We start from the raw sequence: 24,771 nt of genomic DNA, 5'->3' as shown, positions 1-24,771 counted from the left end.
TTAAATATATTTTGTATGTTTTGCAGTCCTTTATGGTCATCTGATAATAATACAAGGTCACCAGCATATAGTAGTGAATTAATGTTTTTTCCAGAAAGGTTGACTGATCTTATACTTTCTTCATCAAGCAATTTTGAAAAATCATTAAAAAATATCTTTAAAACGTTTGGGCTTATGACATCTCCTTGTCAAACTATTTCTGGTCTATATGGGGGAGTTAACTTGTTAATAATATGTAGGTGTTTAACTGAGTCATTGTGCTGAGCATTATATTCCGTAGGGTAACCAGAATAACATGAACTAGAAAACTGACCAGTCAGGAAGGGCCCCGCTATGACAATTAATATAGAGAAGTGAAAAAAACTTTGAATTCCATCCTCTTTATATTAACAATGATGAAAAATAAATGCCCGGCAGAAGATGTAAAGAACTGGAATATAGGATCTCGTGATTTGTAGTTGGATATGATTTTCATTCAACAATTAAAGTGTTTTTTTCTTGAGCCTTAGTGAGGGGATAAAACAGACAAGTTGGATAAAAATCATATTATACTACAAATCATATGAGATTCTATTTATCCCATGTTTTATACACCACAATCAATGTTTACACTGTTTATAAAACTCCACATTATTTAACTTCATTATGCCTACGCAAATCCCATTGTAAAGTCACAACTGTGGGATATCAAAAAAATATCCAATGAGTCATATCCACGGGATAAAGGGGGTTAACATGGGATGAAATAAAATTTGTTAAAAAAACAAAGAATGGATACCAATGCAATGATACCTAGGCTTTGCCTCAACTTCAAACAAACATCACTTGCAGACACATGTGTACGGTAATACATATAACTGATAAAGACAGACCTTAGATTTTCTGAAACAGGCAAGATAATTAATCTCAGGGGATTAATTATCCTGCTCTCATCCATTTATTGAATTTAACGAGGCCTTACAGAAGGAATATTTTCAGGTACTATTCTTAAGTTTCCTTTAATATAAACATAGCAACCAAAAACAACAACAACAACACCAAAACATCTATTAAAAAAGAAAAAAAAAAGAATCAAACAACTGATATCTAATGATTTTTTTTTTAATTTATTGTAATTCATATATTTTTTTTTATTTTACAGAATATAAGTATTTGGACTAGAATGAAATATATTCTTTATCAAATACCATCCTTTAAACTGAGGGGTAAAAATATTAAGGTGCAACTCATTGAATGAGAGTTTAATTTGCTTCAAAACAAACATCAGTGCAGACAAAGATGTTCATTAATCTCGATATGACAGATAGAGATAAGCCTCTAAATTTTCTGCAGCAGGCAAGATAATTAATCCCAGGGGATTAATTTTTCTGCTCTCTCATCCTTTTCTTCTAAAATCACAATAATTTTTTTTTTCAGAAATGACAGAATGGGGTTATTATCTGATTACCTGTTAAAATTAACAGCATTAAGGCAGAAAAAAATAAAATTAAAAAATAAAATAGTGAAAAAAGATATTTTAATATATATCTTGATTTTAGAATTCAATAAAATTATTATAAATCATTGTGTACTGTATTTTAACCAAAATAAAATATGAATATTATATTTTAAATCCATATTTCAAAGAATGTACACAATACTACACATCATTCAAAATTGACCTTAACTTCAAAACAAAGTTCATTTGCAAACACAGGCAGTGCAGTAATTAATCTCAATGTGACAGATAAAGATAAAGCTTAGGATTTTCTTCCTGTGTAAGGTTAATTAATCCCAAAGGACAAATATTGCACAGCCTTCCATGTACACAATGGTAACATTCTCAGCAGTTATCTCTCTTTGCCCATTCATTCTCAGCAGTTATCTCTCTTTGCCCATTCATTCTTATGCATAGTTAGGAATCTACCCCACCACCCCAGCTCCAAACCAGAAGACATAGAGAACCAAACTTAGCATCAAAATATGTATTTCTGCCTACTGAACTACCATACCAAATTTGAATTTGATTGGGTAACCATAAAAAAAGTTATTAGAAAAAAACAGGAAATTTGTGGACGGAAGAGTGACAGACGGACGGACAGAAGGACGGACGGACAGAGTGATTACTATAGGGCACCCGCAAATCCTTGCGGGGCCCTAATAAGAGCCTGACAGACTTTATTTTTGTATAGACTTAAGAAAAGGTTTTAAGTTAATTATATAATATATATTAAGATTGATTTGATACATGTATGGTATCACAAAATTCTTTCAGTTAATAGCATTAATGAATGGTACTGCCTTCATCTTAATTCTAAGTATTGTTGGAACAAATAAAAAAAATAATTCACACGTGTTTAATCACACTTTATTTTGTAAAACTGTAAAGTACATGCTATACCAATAATAAATTATAAAGAAAAGTTGTGAATCCTAAAATTCTATCTCCAAACAGAAAATAACAATCACACATAAATAAATAATGGAAAACGAAACATTAATCCAATATATGCATATGTAGTAAAATGGGCTAGATTGCATACACATGAAATGATGTATGAATGCTTTGCATATACAAATATATCATGAAATGAAGCAGTATTACTAATACATGTATTGATTATGTCAGAGTGGCATTGCCAACAACACATTTTCTATTTAACTGAACCTACAACTGTTTGGGACCTTTAATGACATTTGTTCCTGTCGACAGAGAGCCATATCATTGGTACATGTTAACTAAGATAATGACAGTCAACCTTGTCTCATAAGAAATGAAAACTAGTCGATCTTAAGTCGTCTCATTCGATAAGTAGTACATGTACTTGTAGTAAAGCAGGGATCATCCAATCAACAGTACAGTCACAGTGGTTTTGCTGACAAGGGACTTTATTCCTTCACTTTCTATTGCACACTGACTGGTGTTTTAAGATTTTGGCACTGCAATGTATTTTTAAAAAATTGATGCTAGATCTTGGGGCTCATTCCTTGGGTTTGATGAGCTCGTATTTGACACAGATCTCAAGACAGGAAGCGGCACACTTTTTGACCACTTCCTTTTGGGGGTCCTCTAGGATTGACAGGGCCATTAAGACTTCCAGCATTTGTCCCTCGATCACTTTCTCCGCCATTTCCTTGTCCACGGACAACATGTTCCTCAGCACATAGCAGCCCCTGTGCTGGATTTCTACATTTTCGCTAACTACTGTGCTCAGTAAAATCTCTTGCCAAGGTTTTACCTGTCAAAAATATGCACATTTTTAAAAACTCATAAATGTACATGGCCCATCAAAATGGAAAAATATTTTTTTTTTGTACAAGCAGGCAAAAATCAATCTTCAAAATTCTTACAATATTTTGACATGAAAATTTTGAAGAAAAAATGAAACAGAGTGTCATGATTCATAGTACATGTATTACCTCTAAGACTTTCCTGCATATCTTCTCACTGTGTGTCAACATGGCCAGGGCACCTGTTGCGGCCCTCACAACCAATTCATCCTCATCTCCACAGTACAAAACTATCAGCTTTAGACGATCATTCTCAGCCTCAAATGTTTTTGCTACCTTAAAACAGCAAGCAAAACCAAGATGACAAACAGCGGAAGGCTAATCTGCATGTTTGAGTGTTCCTTTAAATTCCAAACACATTTGAATTTTTTTTTTTTTTTTTTCTTGAATAGTTTGAAGGTTGATAAAACAATAAAGTTTTCAAAAAGAAGGTATTAGAGATAAAATATTTTGATCAGGAATTAGATTATTACTGCAGGGTTTATTAAGTCTGACAGTGAAAGTAGATTGGCAACAAAAGTTCGGCTAGGTACAGTATGAATTTACATGTACTACATTACACAGACTGACCTGTTCGTTCATCACCATGTTACACATACACTCTGTGCCGGCCCTCCTTAACATCTCGTGATCCTCAGTCATGTAGTGCTCTATAGATGCCAGGCCTTTCTCTGCCACAATCTTCTTCCTGTAAACACATGCATACAACATACAGTAGTCATCACCTATCAATTCTATAACAAACTATAGTCTACCCCAAGATATTTCTTAAGCACATTTGGATGATTTTTAATAAAAATAAACATATCTATAAAGGAAGTGCAATTAAAATCTATTAAAGGGAAATTTTCCAAGATATCTCTATTGATTCATTATCATTTTTCACTTGGAAAGATTCACGGGAATGAAAAGCGATTTCTTACAGAGATTTACAATGAGGAATGTTTACATCTATCTCCATTCGAAAGTCACTCAGAATACCTCGCTCAATCTTTCAACATTATCATCCGGGTACTTTCATATCTTTTGCAATGGAAAATCCCCATAGACTTTTTATTTTTAGCCCTGTATTGAAACCTGACAAGCTAGAGAAGGTGTTTCAAAGGAATCTTGGGATATTTTCATATTATTGAATGAACATTGTGTGAACTCATAAGTATTTATAAATATAGAACAATTTAAGAAATAGTGCATATCTTGGGACAGAGTATACTATTTAAAATGATCTCAATTTGGTAAACTGAAGCCATTTTAAAAAACTTAAGATATACATTTATAACTTTTGAAAAATAATGAGAAAATATAAGAAAACAATGAGAAAATCTATCCATTTTATTGAAATAATTACAAAACTTGATTACCTGAGAGAGTCATTCAGAGATGCTAGGTTAGTGAGGGCAAGCAGGGCTTCAAAATTCTGCAAGGCTGTCCGGTCAACATGGAGGAGACTTATTAATGGCCGCACCACCTCGTAAATCTTAAAATCATTACACAAAAACTTCATACTTAAGTTCATTTGAAACCAAGAATATATTTTGAATAATTGTGAGACTTCTCAATATTGCACAGAAATAGATCCCATCATATGGCATGCCTAAACAAATAGTGTGTTAAAATTTCAAGCATATGCGATCAATAGTTGCTGAAAATCTTTGATGAAAATTTGTTCGAAAATCAAGGCTAAAAATAAACAAAGTTGTCATTTATGAGGATGTCAAGGTTGGTACAAAAAATATATTCCACAATATGGCATGCCTAAGCAAATAGTGTGTTAAAATTTCAAGCATCTGCAATGAAAATGCGACAGAAAGACACAAAAGGGTAAAACAGTATACCCCCTACTACTTCAGAGCGGGGGTATAAATATCTGTTTGAAATTTATAAGCATAATGTAATGTATAAAGAAAGAACGATGTGTAACCAAATAGCCATGCTATTACCTTGAATTGTTAGAAAAACAATTTAGTCATTATAATTCTTATGTATAACTTGATGCTCATGTACTGCGCAATTAATTAAGCCAATTAATTGTTGTAATGATGACTGATTAAATGAACTTTGTGACTCTTGTAGCACTGTGCATTAGTCCTAAATGATGCTATGTAATCAGGTAGGGAATGCGGGCACAGTAAAATCCAAATCAAAAATAAATGTATATAAACAAGTTATCAACAAATTGTCGTATTTGGCGATTCTGTGTCTGCATCAATAGCCTTCAAGTTGATACTGCAAATTAGTCATGTAATACGATTACGTTGCAGAATAAAATTGTTAGTGAAAACTAACATTGGACTTTTGTCGCCATCTTGAAGTGGACAGTAGGCTGACAAATGTAATTGTAGTTCTATGATCTATTTTCACAAATTCATAGAAATTGTTGCACTCACCCTTTGACCAGGGAATGTGGTTTCCGGATTAGCAGTGATGGTTATTCTAGCCAGGGACCATGAGGCAAGGATCTTGCCGGCATCTGTGTTGTTTTTGGTAGACAAATCAACCAAGGTCTGTCATTAGAAAGTCAACATTTGTTAAGATACTGCCAAATTTTTCAATTCATAGTTTGAAGAAACATAAACTAATCTCATCCCTCATAAGAGGCTATGGTATTTTTGTTTCTATTACCTTGGCTCCACCCTGTTGCACCACAATGCCTCTCAGATCTTCTTCAGCTGTGATAGCACTAAAAATCCTTTAAGGACAAAAAGAGAATTAATGCACAGTAAGTGCATGGTCAATTTTAGTCAATTAGACAGTTATGTATTGGATATGTTGTAAAGGACACCTTTATGCCTTGAATCAGAACATATTGCATTCAAGCAAGAATAACATGTTAAATTAAATAGAAATATTTTCTACATGAATGTGCTAGTCAAAAATATTTCAAATCGGTTGCATGTACCGAGATACAACAAGAATAGTTTGGTGTAACCAGAGCTCGTTTGACTTTATACATGCTTTATACCTGGATACTTGTTCCCTTGTATTGGGGCTGTCTGTGGTTGCTATGGCCACCAGGGCTGTTACAACGCCAGCTTTGGCCAACTTATGAACCCTCTGTTTCACAGGCTCAGGTTTGTCCTGCAATAAGATAAATTCATATTACACACCTTATACAGTAAAATAGGCTTATAACAAAGTGCAAGGGATTGGCTAATTTGCTTCCTTATAGGCATAATTCATTATGTCCATCAAGATTACAATAAGAAATAAAATCAAGGGGAATGAAAATCACTTCGCTGTGAGTGTTATTTATTATAAGCATGTTCGCTATAACCATGTTTTACTGTATCCAACATATGTGTTTTAAATACCTCTGTAAATTAAGTACATGTACTAAACAAGAGATGTTTGTGAAACACTTATGCCCCCTCCCATGGACATGGGCAGTAAACATTATGAGCAGAATACATGGAAATAAAATTGACCTTCTTAACTTTCACGGCTGCAAAGAAAATAAACAGAAACTGAAATAATTGGAGTTTTTCTAAATCCAAGGAACATAACTCTGTCAAAACTTGCCCGATAGTACCCAAAACAAAACTTGATTTAGATTTTTCTATGATAAATGTACCAAATTTCTCTTCAATATGTATAACCTATGCAAAGAAAATGAACAAAAACTGTTGGTGGACCAATCAATTGACAGCACCAAGTCAATATGCCCCCCTTCTTCAAATGTACTATCCAAAAGAGCACGCTTCAAATGACAGATTAGATATGTTCTTATTGTTACCTCACCTTTTCGTGTTCCTCTGGTACATGTTGCTTGGAATATTTGGCAAGCTCGATCATCTCCGGCATGATGTCTGGTTTTTCGTAACTGTTGGTGAGATTCACAAACACAGAAGCTGCTGGATATAGGATGTTCTTGTCTGCTTTCTGTTAAAAAAACAAAACCAAATCCAAATTAAAGAAAGTTAAAAAATTCTTTCTGGTTTTGAGTTTTTTATTTAGTCTAAATTGTGTTCAGCACTCAAACAAGTTATATCAAAATAGGAAATTGTTTACATGTATGGTTTATGCTTTTACTTTATCAAATAAATAGTAATGTACCATTAAACTTTATGGGGACTAAACTTACTTGAAATATTTTACCTAAATTATATTCTAAAAACAATAACGGTAAGTCAATTTTTTTTCAAATATATTCAATAAAACTTTATCCAGTTTAAAAATATTTATAGAAATCACAATCAATGACCTTCTAAAAGCATACTTACTGCCACCACATCAATCAGTGACCTTAGAGCACTAGTGTCATTGATGAGTTCCTCCTTGACCTCTGCATCCAAGGTCAAATACGCCAGGCCCTCTGTACCCCAGCGCCGGAGGTCAACACTTTTGTTAGGGTCATTTAAAAATCTGTAAACATAAACACAATCTTCAATTCAAATGTAAAACAACAACCAACTCCTTGTCAAAACTATATCTTCTTATGAATGCTTAGGAATATTTATCTATATACAGTACCATACACCTAAAGTTGTATCACGTGTATCCACTGAAATATAAGATGGACCTACTTTCTACAGGCCTTGGCCAAGGCTAGCGTGGACCCATCCTGCATCGGCCTGTGACTAGCATCAGATCCTCCAAAAGAACCAAGCTTACACAACCCCTGAAAGTTCAAAGTAAATAAATAAACAAGAGGCCCATGGGGCCACATCGCTCACCTGAGCAACACTGACTTTATATAGGCGTTCAAAGGATATTGTGCCATATGGCCCCTCAGTAGAACAACAAAAAATAAATATTGTAAAATATTCGAATTTTACACTTATTTTTGCATAAACCTAAACCTAAATCTTTGACATTGTACCTTTATAGAATACCATTTTTATCGAAAATAAGAAATTCCTATGAAGATGAAAACTAACATTTTGGTAGGGGTACACTGTTGACTTCCAATTTCCTATATTTTTGTTCAGTTTTCCGTCAGTTTTTATTCAGTATCAGCAGAAGTAAAGGAGACAATTTTTAAAAACATTAATTGCATTAAATCTATATGTCCATTTTGGCCCCGCCCTAGAGTCAGAACCCCTACCTTGGGGCACCTGATATTCATAATTTTGGTAAAGGGCTTCCTGGTCTAAAAATTTATGAATTCAGTTTTCCTTACAGGTGTTTTTTTTTACCCTGCCCTAGAGTCAAAACCCATACTCAAGGGGACGTGAAATTTACAATTTTAGTAGAAGACTTCCTGGTTAACATAATTATGAAGTCAGTTTTTCTTACATATGTGCAAGAGTTGAGAAGAAGATTTTTAAACACTTTATGCATTAACACTATATGACCATATTGCCCCCTCCCCCCTTCAGCCTGAACCCCTGACCCAGGGGCCATGAATTTCACAATTTAGGTAGAGGAGTTAGTGGATATCATAACCATGCATTCAGTTTTTTCCCCACATGTGTGGGAGTAAAGAAGAAGACTTTCTAAGATTCAATCATTTTCACAACATGGCTATATTGGCCCCACCCTAAGGCATAAACCCTGTTCCAATGCCATGAATTCACAACTTTGGTAAAGGGCTTCATTGACATCATAACCATGCATTCAATTTTTTCTTCACATGTGTGGGAGTAGAGAAGAAGATTTTTGAAAATTTGGCTTTTTTGCATATTTGGCCCCACCCCTGGCATCCCAGGGGTGGTGAAGCCATGAATTTCCCAATTTAAATTATTTTTACCATAGAGATGCTTCTTAGCAAAAATGGTAACAATAAGCCTTTTAGTTTTCAAGAATTAAAAATGTAAAATTGCAAACGCACAACTATGGACGTGACTCAAGTGTCCTAAAAAGTTAACAGACGGACAGAGAGATGGACAGACAGATGAGAGACAAAATGTGATCAGATACTAATGTGATAGTATTGAAAAATAATTTTCCAATACTTATAAATCAAATAAATCAAGGTAATAAATTAATAAACTTGTACATAATCTGTACTGACATTTATATACCATATAACGGGTATTTTCTGCGGTTGTTTATTTTCTGCGTATTTTGCGGATAAGACAAATCCGCAAAAATTCAAAACGCAAAATATTCTTTTTAAAAATCACTAATTTTGACACTATTTAAATACAAGCTATAATTTTCAAACGTGATCAGTCCGTTATTAGGGGGCTCTGCGTCGTATTTCACACCTAATTATCTCATGTTACCTGTGCGATATCAATTATAGCTGAACAGATATAAGGACTGTGTGTTTAGTCGAGTATGAAATATAAATGATCTGAGAAAAGTTCACAAGCAGTATTTAGTAGACTTGTAAAACATTTGAAAGTTAGTTCTGATTTTACCGTGAACACGGTAAGAATGTCGATTTTAAAATATGTAAAGCGCGGAAGTATTCTTCCAAATCCTAACGGACAGCTATCGGCAAGTTTATCCCCTAGATCGATCAAAATCCAGTAAACATACGTAATTTTTTTTTTGTGGCGATCTAATGTAACCGCAGAAATTGAAAACGCAGAATATAATTTGATACTTTTTAGGGGTTTAACCGCAAAAATTTCAAGCCGCAGAAAATACCCGCTATACGATAGTCTGAGACACTTATATGTGAAAAAAAAAACGAACAAAAAATATTCCTTTTTATTGCTATTGTCAGAGGTCAGAGGTCAGAGTTGTTGGTTTCCAACATTGTATAAAACCTTTTCAACATTTTAAACCCCTAAACATAAAAATTCAACCTCAATTAAAGCTATATACGCCATAATATGCATCAATTTTTTATTACGGGGGAAATGCATGTGTTTGATTACTTACTGTTAATGCAATCACGTAACAAAGATATCAAATTTTAAACAATAAAAAGTATTTATTTTCCTGCTGGGAAAGTTATGCCTCCTCATGAATATCAATCTAACACATGATATTGACAGCTAATTTTAGACTATCAAATAAAACTTGGTGGAGGGTCAACACCTTCATAATTGTTTTGTTTTCACGAAGGAAAGGATATAATTTTTTTTCAGTAAAGCATAAATTTGTTCTGTATACCAGTATGAACAAACAAAAATAAAAACACATGCATCTGAGCATTTATATACACATGTACATGTACCTTTAAGGACGTTGGATCCTCTCATCGAAAGTCTTTAAGATTTTTTCTTAAGTTTTTTTTTAAAATTTACACACATAGCTTACCAAAAATTAAAATCAAAATTTTAGGGTCTATATGCTTCTTTCTGTGCTTCGATGTATTTAATATGACCTTTTTGCACTGAAAGTGCAAATTGCACATAAATCGCTTTTTCCTCTATATTCCAGAAGTTTTCCCCACTCAATTTAACTTTATTTTAATGAATAAAATGGTTTTAAAAATTTGTTAACAAAAAACAAAACAGGTACGTACCACGTTATTTTGCCTCATAACAAAATTCGTAAATAGGCAAAAGATCTCTAACTTTCTAAGATAATTGGTTTGTATGGAAAGTTATTTGTTTCTGTAAGAGCACAAAAAAATCAGACAATGCAGCTTTAACAATGAGGGCCTATGTGTTTTCCCCAAGTGCTATTTTTAATTCAAGCTTTATCCTACTGGAATTTAAACACAAAAATAAGGTTATCATGAATGACAAACATGTAACACTCAATACATTTAAATTTTTCAAATTAACAACTGTTAGGCATATTCAAAATCAAGACAGATATGTAACAAGTGAAAAGCTGTCAATGTGACAGCAAACCAGGTTTTCTTTTATGTGAACTGTATCCATAATCCATGTCAACCCTGAATTGACAAACACTACCTACCATATCCAAAGAAATGAAGTACCCAAAAGCAATATTCTGTGAGAAAATGAATAAGTTCAACAGCTGGTATTTTTTTCAATAAATTATCAGAAATCAAAATTCTAGCAATACACCTCTGATATATGTTAAATTATTCTGCAAAAGACAACTTCCTATCTTGAAAACTGTAGGAGGAGTTATCCATAGAATAGGGGTACCCTATATGAAATATTCTGCCAAAAAATGACTAAGTTCAAAAGCTGATATTTTTCTCATTACTTATCAAAAATCAAAATCCTAACAATATGCACACCACTGATATATGAACAATTGATTTGCAAAAGGACAACTTCTTATCTTGAAAAATATAGGAGGATTTATCCATACAATAAGGGTACCCTATATGCAATATTTTGCCAAAAAATGACTAAGTTCAACAATCGGTATTTTTTTCATAAGTTATCAGAAATTAAATTCCTAGTAATATTGCATGTGTCTGATATATGTACAATTGATCTGCAAAAGGACAACTTCCTATCCTGAAAACTGTAGGAGGAGTTATCCATACAATAAGGGTACCCTTTAGGCAGCCGCCCACCCGCCATTTTCACCATTTCGGATTTTTCCATTGGAAAACCCCTTTTTAAAAAAAATTAGGCAAACAATATCGGCCACCTGATTTCTCATGGACATGCGCTATAAGGTCAGTTTTGCTCTTTCTTCATAAATATTCATGAAAAGGCATTACTTTCCTGGCAGGGAAATAAACAATTAAAATTCTATATCTTTGTAACAGGATGGAATTCACCTTTGTTATTTACAGAATAAAGGTAACTTTTATTAGTAAACAAACAAATGCATTTTGACTGTCATTAGAAACTGAAGCAAATGATAGCATGTATAGCTTTGACAAAAACATTTAAACTTTACATACAAGGCATTCATATTGTTTAAAGTTCATCAATAGTAACTGTAGTTACAATCAAACTGACCCCAAAACTCAATCAGAAAAATGGTTTAGACAGAATTTTTTATTGGTACTGACCACTAGTGCACGGACTTTGACTGTGTCTATTGACTCCTGGTACAGTTTCTTCAATACAGGTACAGCATCATTCAACAGCCCAGCACATTTGTCCTTCTTGGAGGCAGAGTGAACAATGGCCTCCACTGCTAGTTGCTGAACAAATTATAGGCAATACTTAAACACTCTTCAGTATCACAATAATCAACTTCTGTGATTGCAGCCAATATAATGAAGGGAAACAACTTGCACTGAACAGTTAACCTTTGACATTGTAACTGTACCTGATGCAGTGGGTTGTCACTGTTTGCTAAAGCCAGCATGATCTGTGTGACTCCATCAAAGCCCAAGATGATGTTGCCCACCTCGTAAGGACCCTGTTAAAACAACCATACATAAGCTGCCAAAATATCTTACTCAAAACATGTTTTGAATCTATAAAACTTAACCATATTACCTCATCATGAACTGTTAAAATACATCAATTAATTTCATTAAAAACAAGTGTAATATCAGATCTAAATATATCAATTCTTTAAATAAATGATGACTGACAATTAAAGCACACTTTTGAAGTATCTATCTAGGATTTCTCACATCCCTGATTAGTGATAATACAAAACTGTAATGTAGCAAGCACAGTGATAGTTTGACAGTAAAATCCTACTGATCATCATTTTTAATTAACATATATACACATCACAGGAAGTGGATGTATATTACATGATCATTCCTTGATCTAAAAAGCATGAATAGGTCTTAGAACAGGTTTCAATCCACACCTTTGGGAGTAGTTCTGCTTACAAGCTTGACCTTCCAAATTACCTAAAAATATGGATATCTAGCACGTGTTTGACTTGAAAATGACAGGAAAAAAATCAATTTTAGGTGAAAAAATTAACTTTTCATGAAAATAAAAGACGCTGTGGTAATCGAACTCTTGACCTGTGGGTCAGTAAAGCAAAGCTACACCAATTGCATTACAGTGATAGAAACCAAACTTTTGCGATGTAAATTGCTTTATAATGGATTAAAATCACCATGTTTTGACATACTTTCATAAAAAGTAGAAGTCATGGAATGTCCATGACCCTTAAAAGAAAGTCCTATTTGTATGTATTAAATGATTTACCTGCAGCAGAGAAGAAATGCACTTGATGGCCTCTACTTTAGACTCAAACAATGAATCCCCGAAAAGTTCCCTATTTAAATAAACAAAATAAAATAAAAATGATTTTCATAGTTGATTAACATGATGCTGCCCTTAATTCGGGGAGCAATCAAGTAGACAACAGGTATTAATACTGACTTAAAGAAGGCACTACACTGCTCCCTGAATATGTCCCTCTCTTTGTCGCTGGCTAGATCGTCGTATATCTTAGCGAGGGCTACTGAGGCATGGTATTTAGAGTTTTCTGTGATTTCGATGTTGCATGTCTCATGTTGAGGAATGGCGGAGGCTATGGTCAAGAGTCCTTCAATACCTGTGTGACATGACAAATATTACTCACGTATTTGAACAAACCTACATCAGGAGTCAACACCAATCATCTTTTTAAGATATTCTTTGAATTATAATTTTGTTCTAAATAAAATTTCAGTTATTATTCAGGCATATCAATAAAGAAAATTGTTTAGTTCAGGAATGTATTGCTTACCATCAGTATCTAGAAACTTTTTGGTCCACTGAACACCATCGCTGCGTAACATGTTTTTGATGATGAGCTCCATAGCAGAGTCTCTCCCATTGCCAGACACTTTGCTACTCTGCAGCATCTTCACAAGACTCTTGAATACGTTGTCAATAAACTCTGTCTGTTTTTCACCTGTAAACATGAGGAAAATAATTTTTAGAAATTGATACTAAGTGCAATGTTCACTAAAACACGCTTATAACGAAGTCCCAAGGACTGGCAATTTTACTTCGTTATAAGCGTAATTCATTATATCCGTCAAGTTTTCAACATGAAATAGAGTCTTGGGGAATGAAATTCACTTCGCTGTAAGCTTCAATTCATTATAATCGTGTTCGCTATAACTGTGTTTTACTGTACATGTATATGCATTAATTTTGCATTTATGTTGCATTTGAAATTTTCAGTAGCAAGATGCTCAATGAAAATATGTCACTTAAAATTTTGTATAACAAGCTGATGCATATTTATTTACTGGTATAATACTGGTTGAAACCCTTTTGGAAATTCTTATATCAAACATTTTTAAACTTATCATACCATTACATTTTTTTATGATAAAACATTTTTTTAAAATGTATTACCAAGAACCTAAAAATGAATAGGGACAATAACCTGAACTCATTTTTCATGGGGTTAACAAAATACAATAATATTTTAACTGTCAGATCTACCTTAATCTTTTTTAGATTTAATTGGTTAAGCTTTAAACTATTATATAGTAAAGAAAATTTCCATATATTTTTGCTTTAAAATCTAAGAGACCATGACCAACAAGTCCTCTTCACCCTATACAACTAAACCGTACTCAGTTCAAACTGCGGGTATCTGCAGGGGTTGCCCTTCTTGCGCTCGTCCTGGTAGTGTTGGACTTTTTTGCGGTACTCCGGCACCGCAGAGATTGCGGTGATCAGGTTCTGGATGAGGAGGGCAGTAGAGGTACACAGGCCATCATGCTTCACCGACATGAATGTCACCATCTTCTGGAGGCCCATCTTGTCCAGCACCAGATAACTCTGTCAAAAAACAATGCTGAACATACAACCAAATGTATATGAATAAACCTATTCTGTTTCATAACAAGTCTTTGCTTTTATGTGCTTCCTTGATCAAGAACATTAGCTATATGGAAATACACCAAGCAGAAAATTTTATAAAATGTAAAAAACAGTACATGTATCATATGCAACAATTATTTTACAGCTTTACAGAAAGAAAAAACAAAAAAACTGTCCATAAATGCTAATTTCCAGGATTTTTTATTGTCTTACCCTCTCTTGGCTGTCCGCTGTCAGACATGACAGAGTTCTAATGGCTGCCTGATTAATGTCCACATCTTTTTCCTGTAGAAGCTGAAGGAGCTTGTCCAGGCCTGACGGTGACCCCTCACAGATACTCTTAGCTCCCGCCTCCTCTCGAGCCAACACAATCAGGTTGTTACAGGCCTTCAATGCAGACAAAACCTCTATGTTAATTCTGTACTGTAGGCTTTAATAATCTAATCTCCAGGCTTTTTAAAATCAAAAACAACTTTGCAGAAAATAAATGAAAATAACATTTCAAATGAAACAAGACATGTTTGTGAAACACTTATGCCCCCCTCCCTTGTCCAAAGGGCATAACTCTGTCGAAAATTGCACAATCATACCCAATATCGAACTAGACCTAAATATTATCATAATTAATCTGTATACCAAATTTCATTTCAATATGGTCATCTTCTGTGAAGAAAATTAGCGGCAACTGCAAATAACTGGAATTTTTCTATATCAAAGTTCCATAACTCAGTTGAACCAAATTTCAAACCAAATTTCATATCAATATGTGCATCCTCTGATAAAAAAATAAACGAGAAAGGCAAATAAATAGAATTTTTCTATGTCCAAGGGACATAACTCTGTCAAAAATTGCACAATCATACACAATATCGAATTTGACCTAGATATTATCATAATTAATCTGTATACACCAAATTTCAACATGTTCATTCTCTGCGAAGAAAATAAACGAAAACGGCAAATAAATAGAATTTTTCTATGTCCAAGGGACACAACTCTGTGGAAAATTGCTCAATCGTACCCAATATCAAACTTGACCTAGATATTATCATGATAAATCTGTATACCAAATTTCATTTCAATATGTTCATCTTCTGTGAATAAAATTAGCTGAAATTCCAAATAACTGGAATTTTTCTACGTCCAAGGTCCATAACTCAGTCGAAAATTGCTCGATCGTGCCCAATATCGAACTTGACCTAGATATTATCATGTTAAACCTGTTTACCAAATTTCATTTCAATATGTTCATCCTCTGCGAAGAAAATGAACGGAAACTGTTGGTGGACCGACCGACCAATAGACAGACAGATCTAGACAGATGGACAGCAGCAAAGTAATATGCCCTCCCTTCTTCGAAGGGGGGCATAAAAATAATAAATTTATGTCATAAAATACAGTATGGCCATTTTTAAAGTTTCACTAAAATCTTTAACAGGCCTGGTTTTCCACCCCGTTAAATTTCATTCAGCAGTTAAGATCTTTCACGGTCAAAACTTGTTACTCTTAGTTTTTCAGTACATACAACACTGATAAAAACACATTTATATTTGGATGTGTACCTGCAGTCTTTGTTCTTTGTCTGTTTTAGGATCAAAAACCAAATCAAACATCTGTGCAACCTTAGCTGATGTGCTGTTCTGTTGTTTGACCTAAACAGAATAAAAAGCTGAATGAAAAGAATGAAAATTTAATTGATATAAAAACATTGTACATGTTTAATTCATTGACCGATACATTATAAGCATTATTTACCATTTCAATTTTTTGTCATTATCCAAAATGGTAACTAACAACAATAATCATTTTAGTTTCAAACCCGGGCCCCCTGAATCTTTAGTCAGGTGCTCTACCAACTGAGCTATCTGGCACCGGTATTCGAACCGGTCTGACTATCACAGTATTTTCACCTTCTCTTGTATGATAGGATTCAGCCTCTGGAGAATGGGCTGAACAGCTGTGTTTTTGGGATCCACTTTGATGATTGCAGCAGCATCTTTATATGCATCTTCCACTTTACCCAGATGTTCATAAGCCTGGCATCTCCGGTACAAGGCTTTGGGGTCATTTGGTGTTATTTCTAATGCTTATAAAAAAAAGATAATGCTGTAAATAATGAATATTGATACCGAAAAGATTAAATCATCACCATATTTCAATTTTCAATATTCTGACCATATACATGTTTCAAAACTGCTTATAATGGTTAACATTTAAAACTCTCAGCCCACACATACATAGAAGATAAAAAAAATCATAAAGTATGGGATTAATTTAATTGTTTATTATTTCCAGAGAAAATATGCTACAGCACTTAGGTATCCAATATATCATCAGTCTGACGTATCCTCAAGTTTCATTTGGAGAAAAAGAGCAACTAAAACAAATAGGCCAGGTACCTGCTGAACAGTCATCAATGACAGCCTGATAATCTTCTTCCTTCAGGTGACAAGCTGCCCTGTTCTTAAGAATTACTGCCTTGTCCCCATTCTTAATATCCACAATGCCTAGGGCCTTTGTGTAAACATCTAGGGCCTCAGCTATCTTTCCCTCCTTAAAAAGTGTGTTGCCTTCCTCTTTCAGGGAATTAAAATCCGGCACCTTCAAGCATAATTATAGTTCAAAATTCTTAAGTGACAAGATCTCATGATAAACACGATTTTGTTGGGTTTTCCCCCATATCATTTATTTACTAAACATATTCCCAAAAGGTTGGATATTTAATTCCATAAAATGCAAATTATATGCAAAATATTTCGTTTATATATGCATAAAAATAACAATATTTTATATTACAAGACTTGTACTTGAACGATACAGCCCTTCCCTAAACAGATGCTAAATGGTTTGCAGATTATGTCAACAAGCGGAAAAATGATTTGTTTCGAGTTTTAAGACTACTATTTACCCTTAGAGTATCTGTAGTTGAAAACAAACAAATAAATAAAAAACAGAATAAATATTTTCATTCTAGAAAGAAATATAAAATACGAAACATTAATATTTTCCCTTACCTCTGTTATAGTCGGCATGTTTTCTTGAATGGGGAAGTCGATACTTTTATTAACTCCGCAATTGAAGAGTTCTTGGATATAAAGAATGAACAATCAACAAGTTTCTTGCATTCTCTTTTCTGTACTTGACATTATTAGCAGGAGCACTTTCCTCTTTACAGCTTTAGTTCTGACAACACGAGACAGTCCGTGCCGTGGGGATAAGAGGAATAGAACAAAGGGAGTTGACTGGAGCAAACATCTGGCATTTCCGTATTTGGTCATGAAATCCTAGGTCTTGCATCTGTTTCGCGGCGGGGGTGAATCTTCCAGAATAGCCTGGAAGCAGGGACGTACATACTTGTAATATACGTCCTTGGAAGTGATCATAGTGATAATGATACGGAATTGATGAAACTTCTAGAGTAACGGACGTACTATGCACTGTTGAATTGTGCTATATAGGCCTAAAGACGCTCTGATACAAATTATCGAAAAGGGCCTCGGAACCCACCCCCACCCCCCTTTTAAACTGCTAAACAAACGACCTGCGGTCATCATTACCAATATAGGATGTCGCCCTGAAATAAATTATCCTCGAACCCCAACCTGGCATAATTTTCTGGGTCCGCGCATGTTTCTGCTATAAAAAAATAACATTCTTCATCCTAATATTATTGTTGACAATTTAAACATATATTAAGAGCATGTCTACGAGAAAACCATGCAAAAGGTGGTGGGAGCAAGGTTCTCTGATCAACTTCATATTTTGTGTGTAACAGTGTGCATCTATATGAATTAATTTGGCACAATTTTTTTTTTGGTGTGGTCAGTCTAATCTTGGTTCTGCAGCATTGTTACTAAAAATAGCATTTTGAACCTTTCAAGAATAAAATTTTGTATAATTCACCAAATTATTGTTAAGAATTCTGAGTTTAGTTTAAATATGAATTCAAAAAGTCATTTAGAGTTAACACTAACAAGGTACACTTGTGTTTTTCATTTTGTGAGAATTCCCATATATTCTTTCTGTTAAGTGCAGATAGGTCACGAATCTGGCATGTTTCCAACTTTTTGTAAAATTGTGAAAACATGCATTTTTTAAATGCTTAAAAGTCAGAAAATGGCACTTTAAATTCACTAAATCTGTTTTTAGTTAAAAAGGGACATTTATCTTTACAATATATCAAAAATCTGTCTTTGGACTCTCAATAATATTGTAAATATATTGTCTTAAAGTTGGACATTTTTCTACTTTTAAAACTCTCCAGAATCTGTAGTTTGGCATTAGCTTTACATTGTAACATGTATATTATGGGGGAAAAACCCGACATATTCGCGAGCAAAACAATATTTTACTGAACTGAAGGATTGCTTCAACACATTTCAGGTTTTTCTTTTAAATTAATGCCGTTAAAACACGAGAAATCATGGGAAAATGGGAATTTGAATATACATGTAAGCTGAATTGGACTTATTTGCCAGTGCTACACATTGAGACAAGCAGAGTGCCCATTAGATACACAAATGAATAATAACAGGGGCAAAACTACAAAATTCAAAGTACTGAAATACTTAAAGCCGGGCTCTTTTGGTGTGTAATTTTACATATTGTTTACTACAGATTGACAATCTCTCTCTCTCTCTCTCTCTCTCTCTTTCTCTCTCTCTCTCCTCTCTCTCTCTCTTTCTCTCTCTCTCTCTCTCTCTCTCTCTCTCTCTCTCTCTCTCTCTCTCTCTCTGCATGTATTATGTATTGATCTTTTCATTTTTTTTATACTTGAACTAGAGAGTTTTTAATTCAGGAAGTAGGACCAAATTTCAAAGCCCCCGCCCCCAAAAAAACCCCCAAAAACAAAACAAAAAAACCCCAAAACAAGCAAACAAACAAAAACAAAAAACAAAAGGATCACCTCCATAAAAAAAAATGATTGAACATATCTTTGTTGAATTTAACAGAATATATTTAAGAATGTGGAAGTGGTGTGATATCAATTGACAATGAATGTCCATCCAATTAAATGATCATAGAATAAGGTAGATTTGGTAATTATTTTTGTCCGACAGTATAAAGGATTGAACCTTTATTGTTTGAGGGGTAGAGGGACCCGATATCAAGCCTGAAAAAATGTTAATAAAAATATGATACATCATAAATTACGCTTAAAATTAGTAAATATCAGCAGAATATCAGCGTAATATAATATAGAGACACATTTTATTAGCATTTCATTTTTTCATTTTTTTAATCACAAGACAATAAGAGAGTGTAAAAATTTTTGACTTTTTTATTAGACTGCTTCATAGTTCTGGGACCAGGTCTTCTTATGATGGGTAATAATTAAATTACATCTCAAATAACAATCCCACAAAAACAAGTTATGATGTCTATTTTAATATTTGGGATAACTTTTTTATACCGGTAGTTTATGTTTATATTTATATATGGTTTTCGCAGGTTGAGATCCCCGGGGGAAAGGGTAACCTAACACCTCATTTTTTCCTTTACAACTATATTTTAATTTTAAGAAAATGTACAAACTTTAATTTTTTCCAAGAGGAGATCAACTGCTAATAGAGAGGTAGGGAGTAGAACTCTATTTATTTCAGATGTACTTACTGTGTTACATTCTCAAGAACTTAAAAAACCCAGCCCCCTCCCCGTCATTTCAAGATTCCATGAAGTCTAACCTTAACATCTATAAAGGGTAGTTTTTAGATGGCCAGTGAAATGTACACGTATAGAAATGTGATGTCTATTGCAACAGACAAATGATAACGATGAAAAATTGCACGAGGCATTCCTAGTGAATTCCGAATTATTTCAACATAGAAAGAATAATCTTAGCGTGACCAGGCTACGCTCAGGTCATACCCCATTATAAATTAAATCTTTGTAAGAAATCAGTTCTCGTATTTGTGGATTTTTTGGAGTAAAATATGATAATCTGTGAATGAGAAATCTTGGAAAATTTCTCCTTCATCTATTTTAATTGTACTTCTATCACAAGTTTGTATATTTTGATTAAAATTCTTCCAAATGTGCTGCTCAGAAAATAGCAGTTTATCAGCTGTTTATAGACTAGATACAAGTCTCCACATCAAACTTCAATATGTGATATAGTGAATAACACTAACAAGATGGGGCAATTTTGTGCAATTAAAATCATTCAATATCATAACATATATTAACAACACTCACAGCATTTCTCAATACTTAGCCTGAACTTGAACTTGTATACTAAAGCTTTGTCAAAATTCTGACTAGTTTACCTTCTCTACAGAAGAGCGCAACAGGGGAGACAATTCTAACAGTAGTAATGAAATGCAAATGTAAGAATTCTATGAGAAACAATGATAACCACTAATTTTCTTTTTAATTAAAAGCAAAATAGGGTGTTTTTTTCATGTTTAATTACAAATATTGACTTCAGTGGATTAAAATCGCTTGTAAAATAAAATTTCAAAAACCAACAAATTTTCATTTTATTTGAAAATGGGATGTTTTTGTAAATTTATTACTTTTTAGTCCTTGAGAGTCCAAAGATGGATTTTATATATTTGTAAGAGTACATCAAACAGTTTCTTATTAACACAAAATTTCAAAAAATAATGTGCCATTTTCTGAGAAATTCTTTCTGAAAAATTGACAAAAATATATAATTATCATTTCTTGGCATCCTGCCAACATTTACACCCTTGGGACTTCATGTTATAAATAGATATATGAAAAAAAATATGCAACGATTAAAGGTTTAAACTTCATCTTTAAGAATATAGTCTTATTTTTTTCAAACATTGTTTATACATTTTGTAATTAATTACTGAATTTGACAATTTTTCTCTTAACTTTTCTGGATTTTAGAGGCTAATTAACCAGAATGCAATACTGGCCGTTACTATAAATAGAAACACCCAGTGCAAAAACAAACATCATATATCTGACTCTAGATGGGTATCCTTTAAATCTATGATAAAAGTTTGTTCATTCTTGAGACTTGCTGCCGCAGCTTTTTTCCATCTTTGCATGGTTTTCTCGTAGACATGCTCTTAATATGGTTAAGATTTTTTTCTCGTTTCATTTTATTCAGGTAAATATATCACAGAATGCCATGATTACACATATAACTGCTGTATAAAATACATCAAATAAAAAAACGGACATTATCACAGCACTATGCATGCAAGGTCATAAGAATCAATTTGTTCAATATTGTAATTGTATAGATTACATGACATACAAATGATAATTATTACCTAAGGATAGCCCATCAAAGCCTTGTTAAAAATCTTATTTCCAACGAGGTCCTTGTATAACAGTTGAGCTATAACACTTATAAGATACCCCAGTATTTCACTGACTCAGTACCAATAGTGGTTTGTTTTTTGTGTTGTTTTTTTTTTTTTGGGGGGGGGGGGGGGGGCTACACTAATCATCAGAAATCTTGACAAGCCAGAAAAAAGTAGAGCCTCAATTATTCCCAAAATCATGAAATCCTAACCCGGGGGGATTCATTATCCGGGGAAGGGGGGAGCTAGTATACATATAACTCCAATTTTCAATATCATTATTGATATTTCCTTGATTTCATTTAAATTCCTTACCATTCTACCGAAAATGGGGGGGGGGGGCAGGGGCGGCAGCTTCCTGGTACGTCAATTTTTTTATGTAAATTTAGGAACAATTATGTTTGCAGCGAGAAAAAGTGGAGGGGGGGGGTGGCCCCTCCCTGATGCTATATGCCTGATGGTTAGGTCTAACTTTGCAAAAAAGTGGGGGGGGGGGGGCTATCCCCCTTAGCTCCCCTTGTTTCCAACGCCTATGGTGAGGTGATGTCTAGAAAATAATAATTGAATTCAAATTTTTTTTTAAAATAATTCACAAAATATAATAAAAAAAACTATATGGATAAGTTAAATGAGTGATGTCAACATTTTTCATGGGGGAAACAATCTGCGAGCAGTCACCATGTCATAATCTTTTACATGTATATACATCTACTAAAATCTATAACTTGTATAAATGTATATACTTTTAAAACAATGTATCAATTAATTTGGCAAACAATGATAGAGTTACCTTTCTTTGCCAAACTCAAATAACCGGGGAGGGAGGGATAATTGACACTATTCTTTTTTTTCAGATCATCAATTAAAATTACCAACTTCACAATGATTAATGGTTTGAAGATAAGTAAAAAAAAGAATAATTAATGCTTAATTCTTAAATTTGTAAATGTGTAGAACACATGTACATTCGAAACAATTAATGTTATGCATTATGCGCAGTGATAATTTACCATAATAGCTGTACACTAGGCCTACAACGAGAGAGCGCATAAAAACCGTGTGGTACAAGTCTATTAATTCTACGCAACCAAATAGCTTATATAGCGAGTACGACATGTACCAGGAACACTATAGAAAGAGAATCTCTGAAACGTACAAGCTTTTGGAAGCTACAATCGAGAGCCGGGGGGGAATGGATCCAAAATATTTCCAGGGATGATTTCAAAACTTACAGAGCTTTAAAAAAAGGCTAACAAATCACAAAACTCAAATCTAAAAAAATTACAAGTTCTCGTTATATCCTAGGCTGTCCCTAAGATCGTCCTAGCAATATCTCGGTCCTTGAATACTTCCTTTAAACGTCCTTCTTTCTTCATTTTTCTTGCTCTCGAAATCTTGTCCGCGAATGATTTAAAGGAACCTAGACCCGATTTGAGATCAAAAACTTCATTTTTATTTTTTATGTATAAAATGGATTACTGATGCATTTTAAATGATTGACCAAAATATTGAATGTTAAAGTCAAGTTACAAGCGAGATACAGAGGTAAGAATAGATTGTAATGTAAACAAAGCTCGAGTCTTATGGTTGTTTACAAAAAAAATGTAATGTAGAGAATTACCATTTCTTAGACAAAATGACTTGTAAAAACAATTTAAACTAATTCATCTTCATAAATACTATTATCAACAAAAGAAAGTTATATTTCATTGAAACTTAACCAATACAACACATATGTAAACAATGGCAATATTCGAGCTTTGTTTACAAAACAGAGAATTATGAACCCTGTATCTTGCTTATAACTTGATATTTGACTTTCAAATTTTGACATAGCATTATAAACTTCTATATTTATCATTATAAACATTGAAAATGGAAAAATTAAATTTGAAAATTTTAAGTCAAATCGTGTCTAAGTCCCTTTCAAGACGGTTTGAAAATTGTGAGAACTTGCTCCTTCATTACTTTCTAGCATTTGTCTTAGCGAAATTAGGTTTTAATTAGTCATGGACTCATTGACAATTAAAAATTGTTAATTAGTAAAAGACACTTGGACTAGTGTTCACATAGAATCTTACTAAATCTTGCTTAACATTGTTCTGTCCGTTCGCTTGCTTTTTGTCGAGATGAAAATCGGAGTTTTTCAAAAATTCTTAGATTATCATGCTCACCAGATAAGTTGACATGGGCGGGTCCAGAAAATTTTTCCAGGTAGGGCAGAGGGATAAATGTTGTTCACATTAGGATCCGAAACCTACTTTCGGTGACGTCACTTGGACCGAATCCAACCTTAGATCTACTCATGCATGCATGGCTGGGTATAAGCATTAAGAGGCAAATGACGCCAATCCAATTCTTCTCTTTTTTTATATGTATTCTTATGACGTTTGGCACCGAGTGAATGTTTTTCATTTTATCAGACCTAAATAACATCACCCCTCCCTCACTTTCTAACCTCTGTGAATAGATGATTAATCCTAAAAGACACTGGATATGGTCTTAATACTAGTATACCGAATACTTCATAAACATCGGTTCAATTTCATTGTTCTAAATTTGTTATAAGCAAGCGGTTTTTTCCTTCAAATTTTATGGTTTTTCTGAACTTTTTTATGCTGTGTAACTTTTAGTACAAACTTGCCACCTCTTTGATAAACTTGAAAGTTCCGATTGATTACCAGTTAATTTCCTTATAT

At 33.5% G+C, this 24,771-nt stretch overlaps 1 protein-coding gene across 3 annotated transcripts; it reads right to left on the bottom strand.

The window, feature by feature from the left end:
• Positions 1–2,329: 2,329 nt before the first annotated feature.
• Positions 2,330–24,379, bottom strand: LOC128187308 (protein unc-45 homolog B-like). 3 transcript variants are annotated; one of them, XM_052857675.1, is made up of 22 exons: positions 24,247–24,379; positions 17,804–18,121; positions 17,189–17,390; positions 16,700–16,875; positions 16,352–16,441; positions 15,003–15,176; positions 14,540–14,747; positions 13,696–13,863; positions 13,347–13,521; positions 13,170–13,239; positions 12,322–12,414; positions 12,059–12,193; positions 7,794–7,888; positions 7,491–7,632; positions 7,009–7,149; positions 6,233–6,348; positions 5,893–5,959; positions 5,658–5,774; positions 4,632–4,747; positions 3,841–3,958; positions 3,400–3,546; positions 2,330–3,218 (listed from the first exon to the last, which is right to left on the bottom strand). In XM_052857675.1, the coding sequence occupies exons 2-22, from the start codon at positions 17,819–17,821 to the stop codon at positions 2,961–2,963; spliced, it is 2,826 nt and encodes a 941-aa protein (XP_052713635.1). In that variant the 5' UTR covers positions 17,822–18,121; positions 24,247–24,379; the 3' UTR covers positions 2,330–2,960. The 3 variants fall into 3 exon arrangements, with proteins under 3 accessions (XP_052713635.1, XP_052713646.1, XP_052713657.1); XM_052857686.1 differs by lacking the exon at positions 24,247–24,379 and having other exon boundaries at positions 17,804–18,273; XM_052857697.1 differs by lacking the exons at positions 16,700–16,875; positions 17,189–17,390; positions 17,804–18,121; positions 24,247–24,379 and adding an exon at positions 16,545–16,670.
• Between the last annotated feature and the right edge of the window lie 392 nt (positions 24,380–24,771).

This window comes from Crassostrea angulata, chromosome 1 (genome assembly GCF_025612915.1).
Source record: "Crassostrea angulata isolate pt1a10 chromosome 1, ASM2561291v2, whole genome shotgun sequence".
Classification (NCBI taxonomy): Eukaryota; Metazoa; Mollusca; class Bivalvia; order Ostreida; family Ostreidae; genus Magallana; species Magallana angulata.
Note: the sequence above shows the minus strand (reverse complement) of the source record. Positions and strands in the feature narration are given on the sequence as shown.

Bases quoted from the DNA above. Each gene is read 5' to 3' on its own strand.
- LOC128187308 (XM_052857675.1), bottom strand. The intron at 12,415-13,169 runs GTAAATCATTTA...TTGTTTTAACAG, and splicing joins GCATTTCTTCTCTGCTGCAG to GGTCCTTACGAGGTGGGCAA. The intron at 3,219-3,399 runs GTAATACATGTA...TATTTTTGACAG, and splicing joins TATGCAGGAAAGTCTTAGAG to GTAAAACCTTGGCAAGAGAT.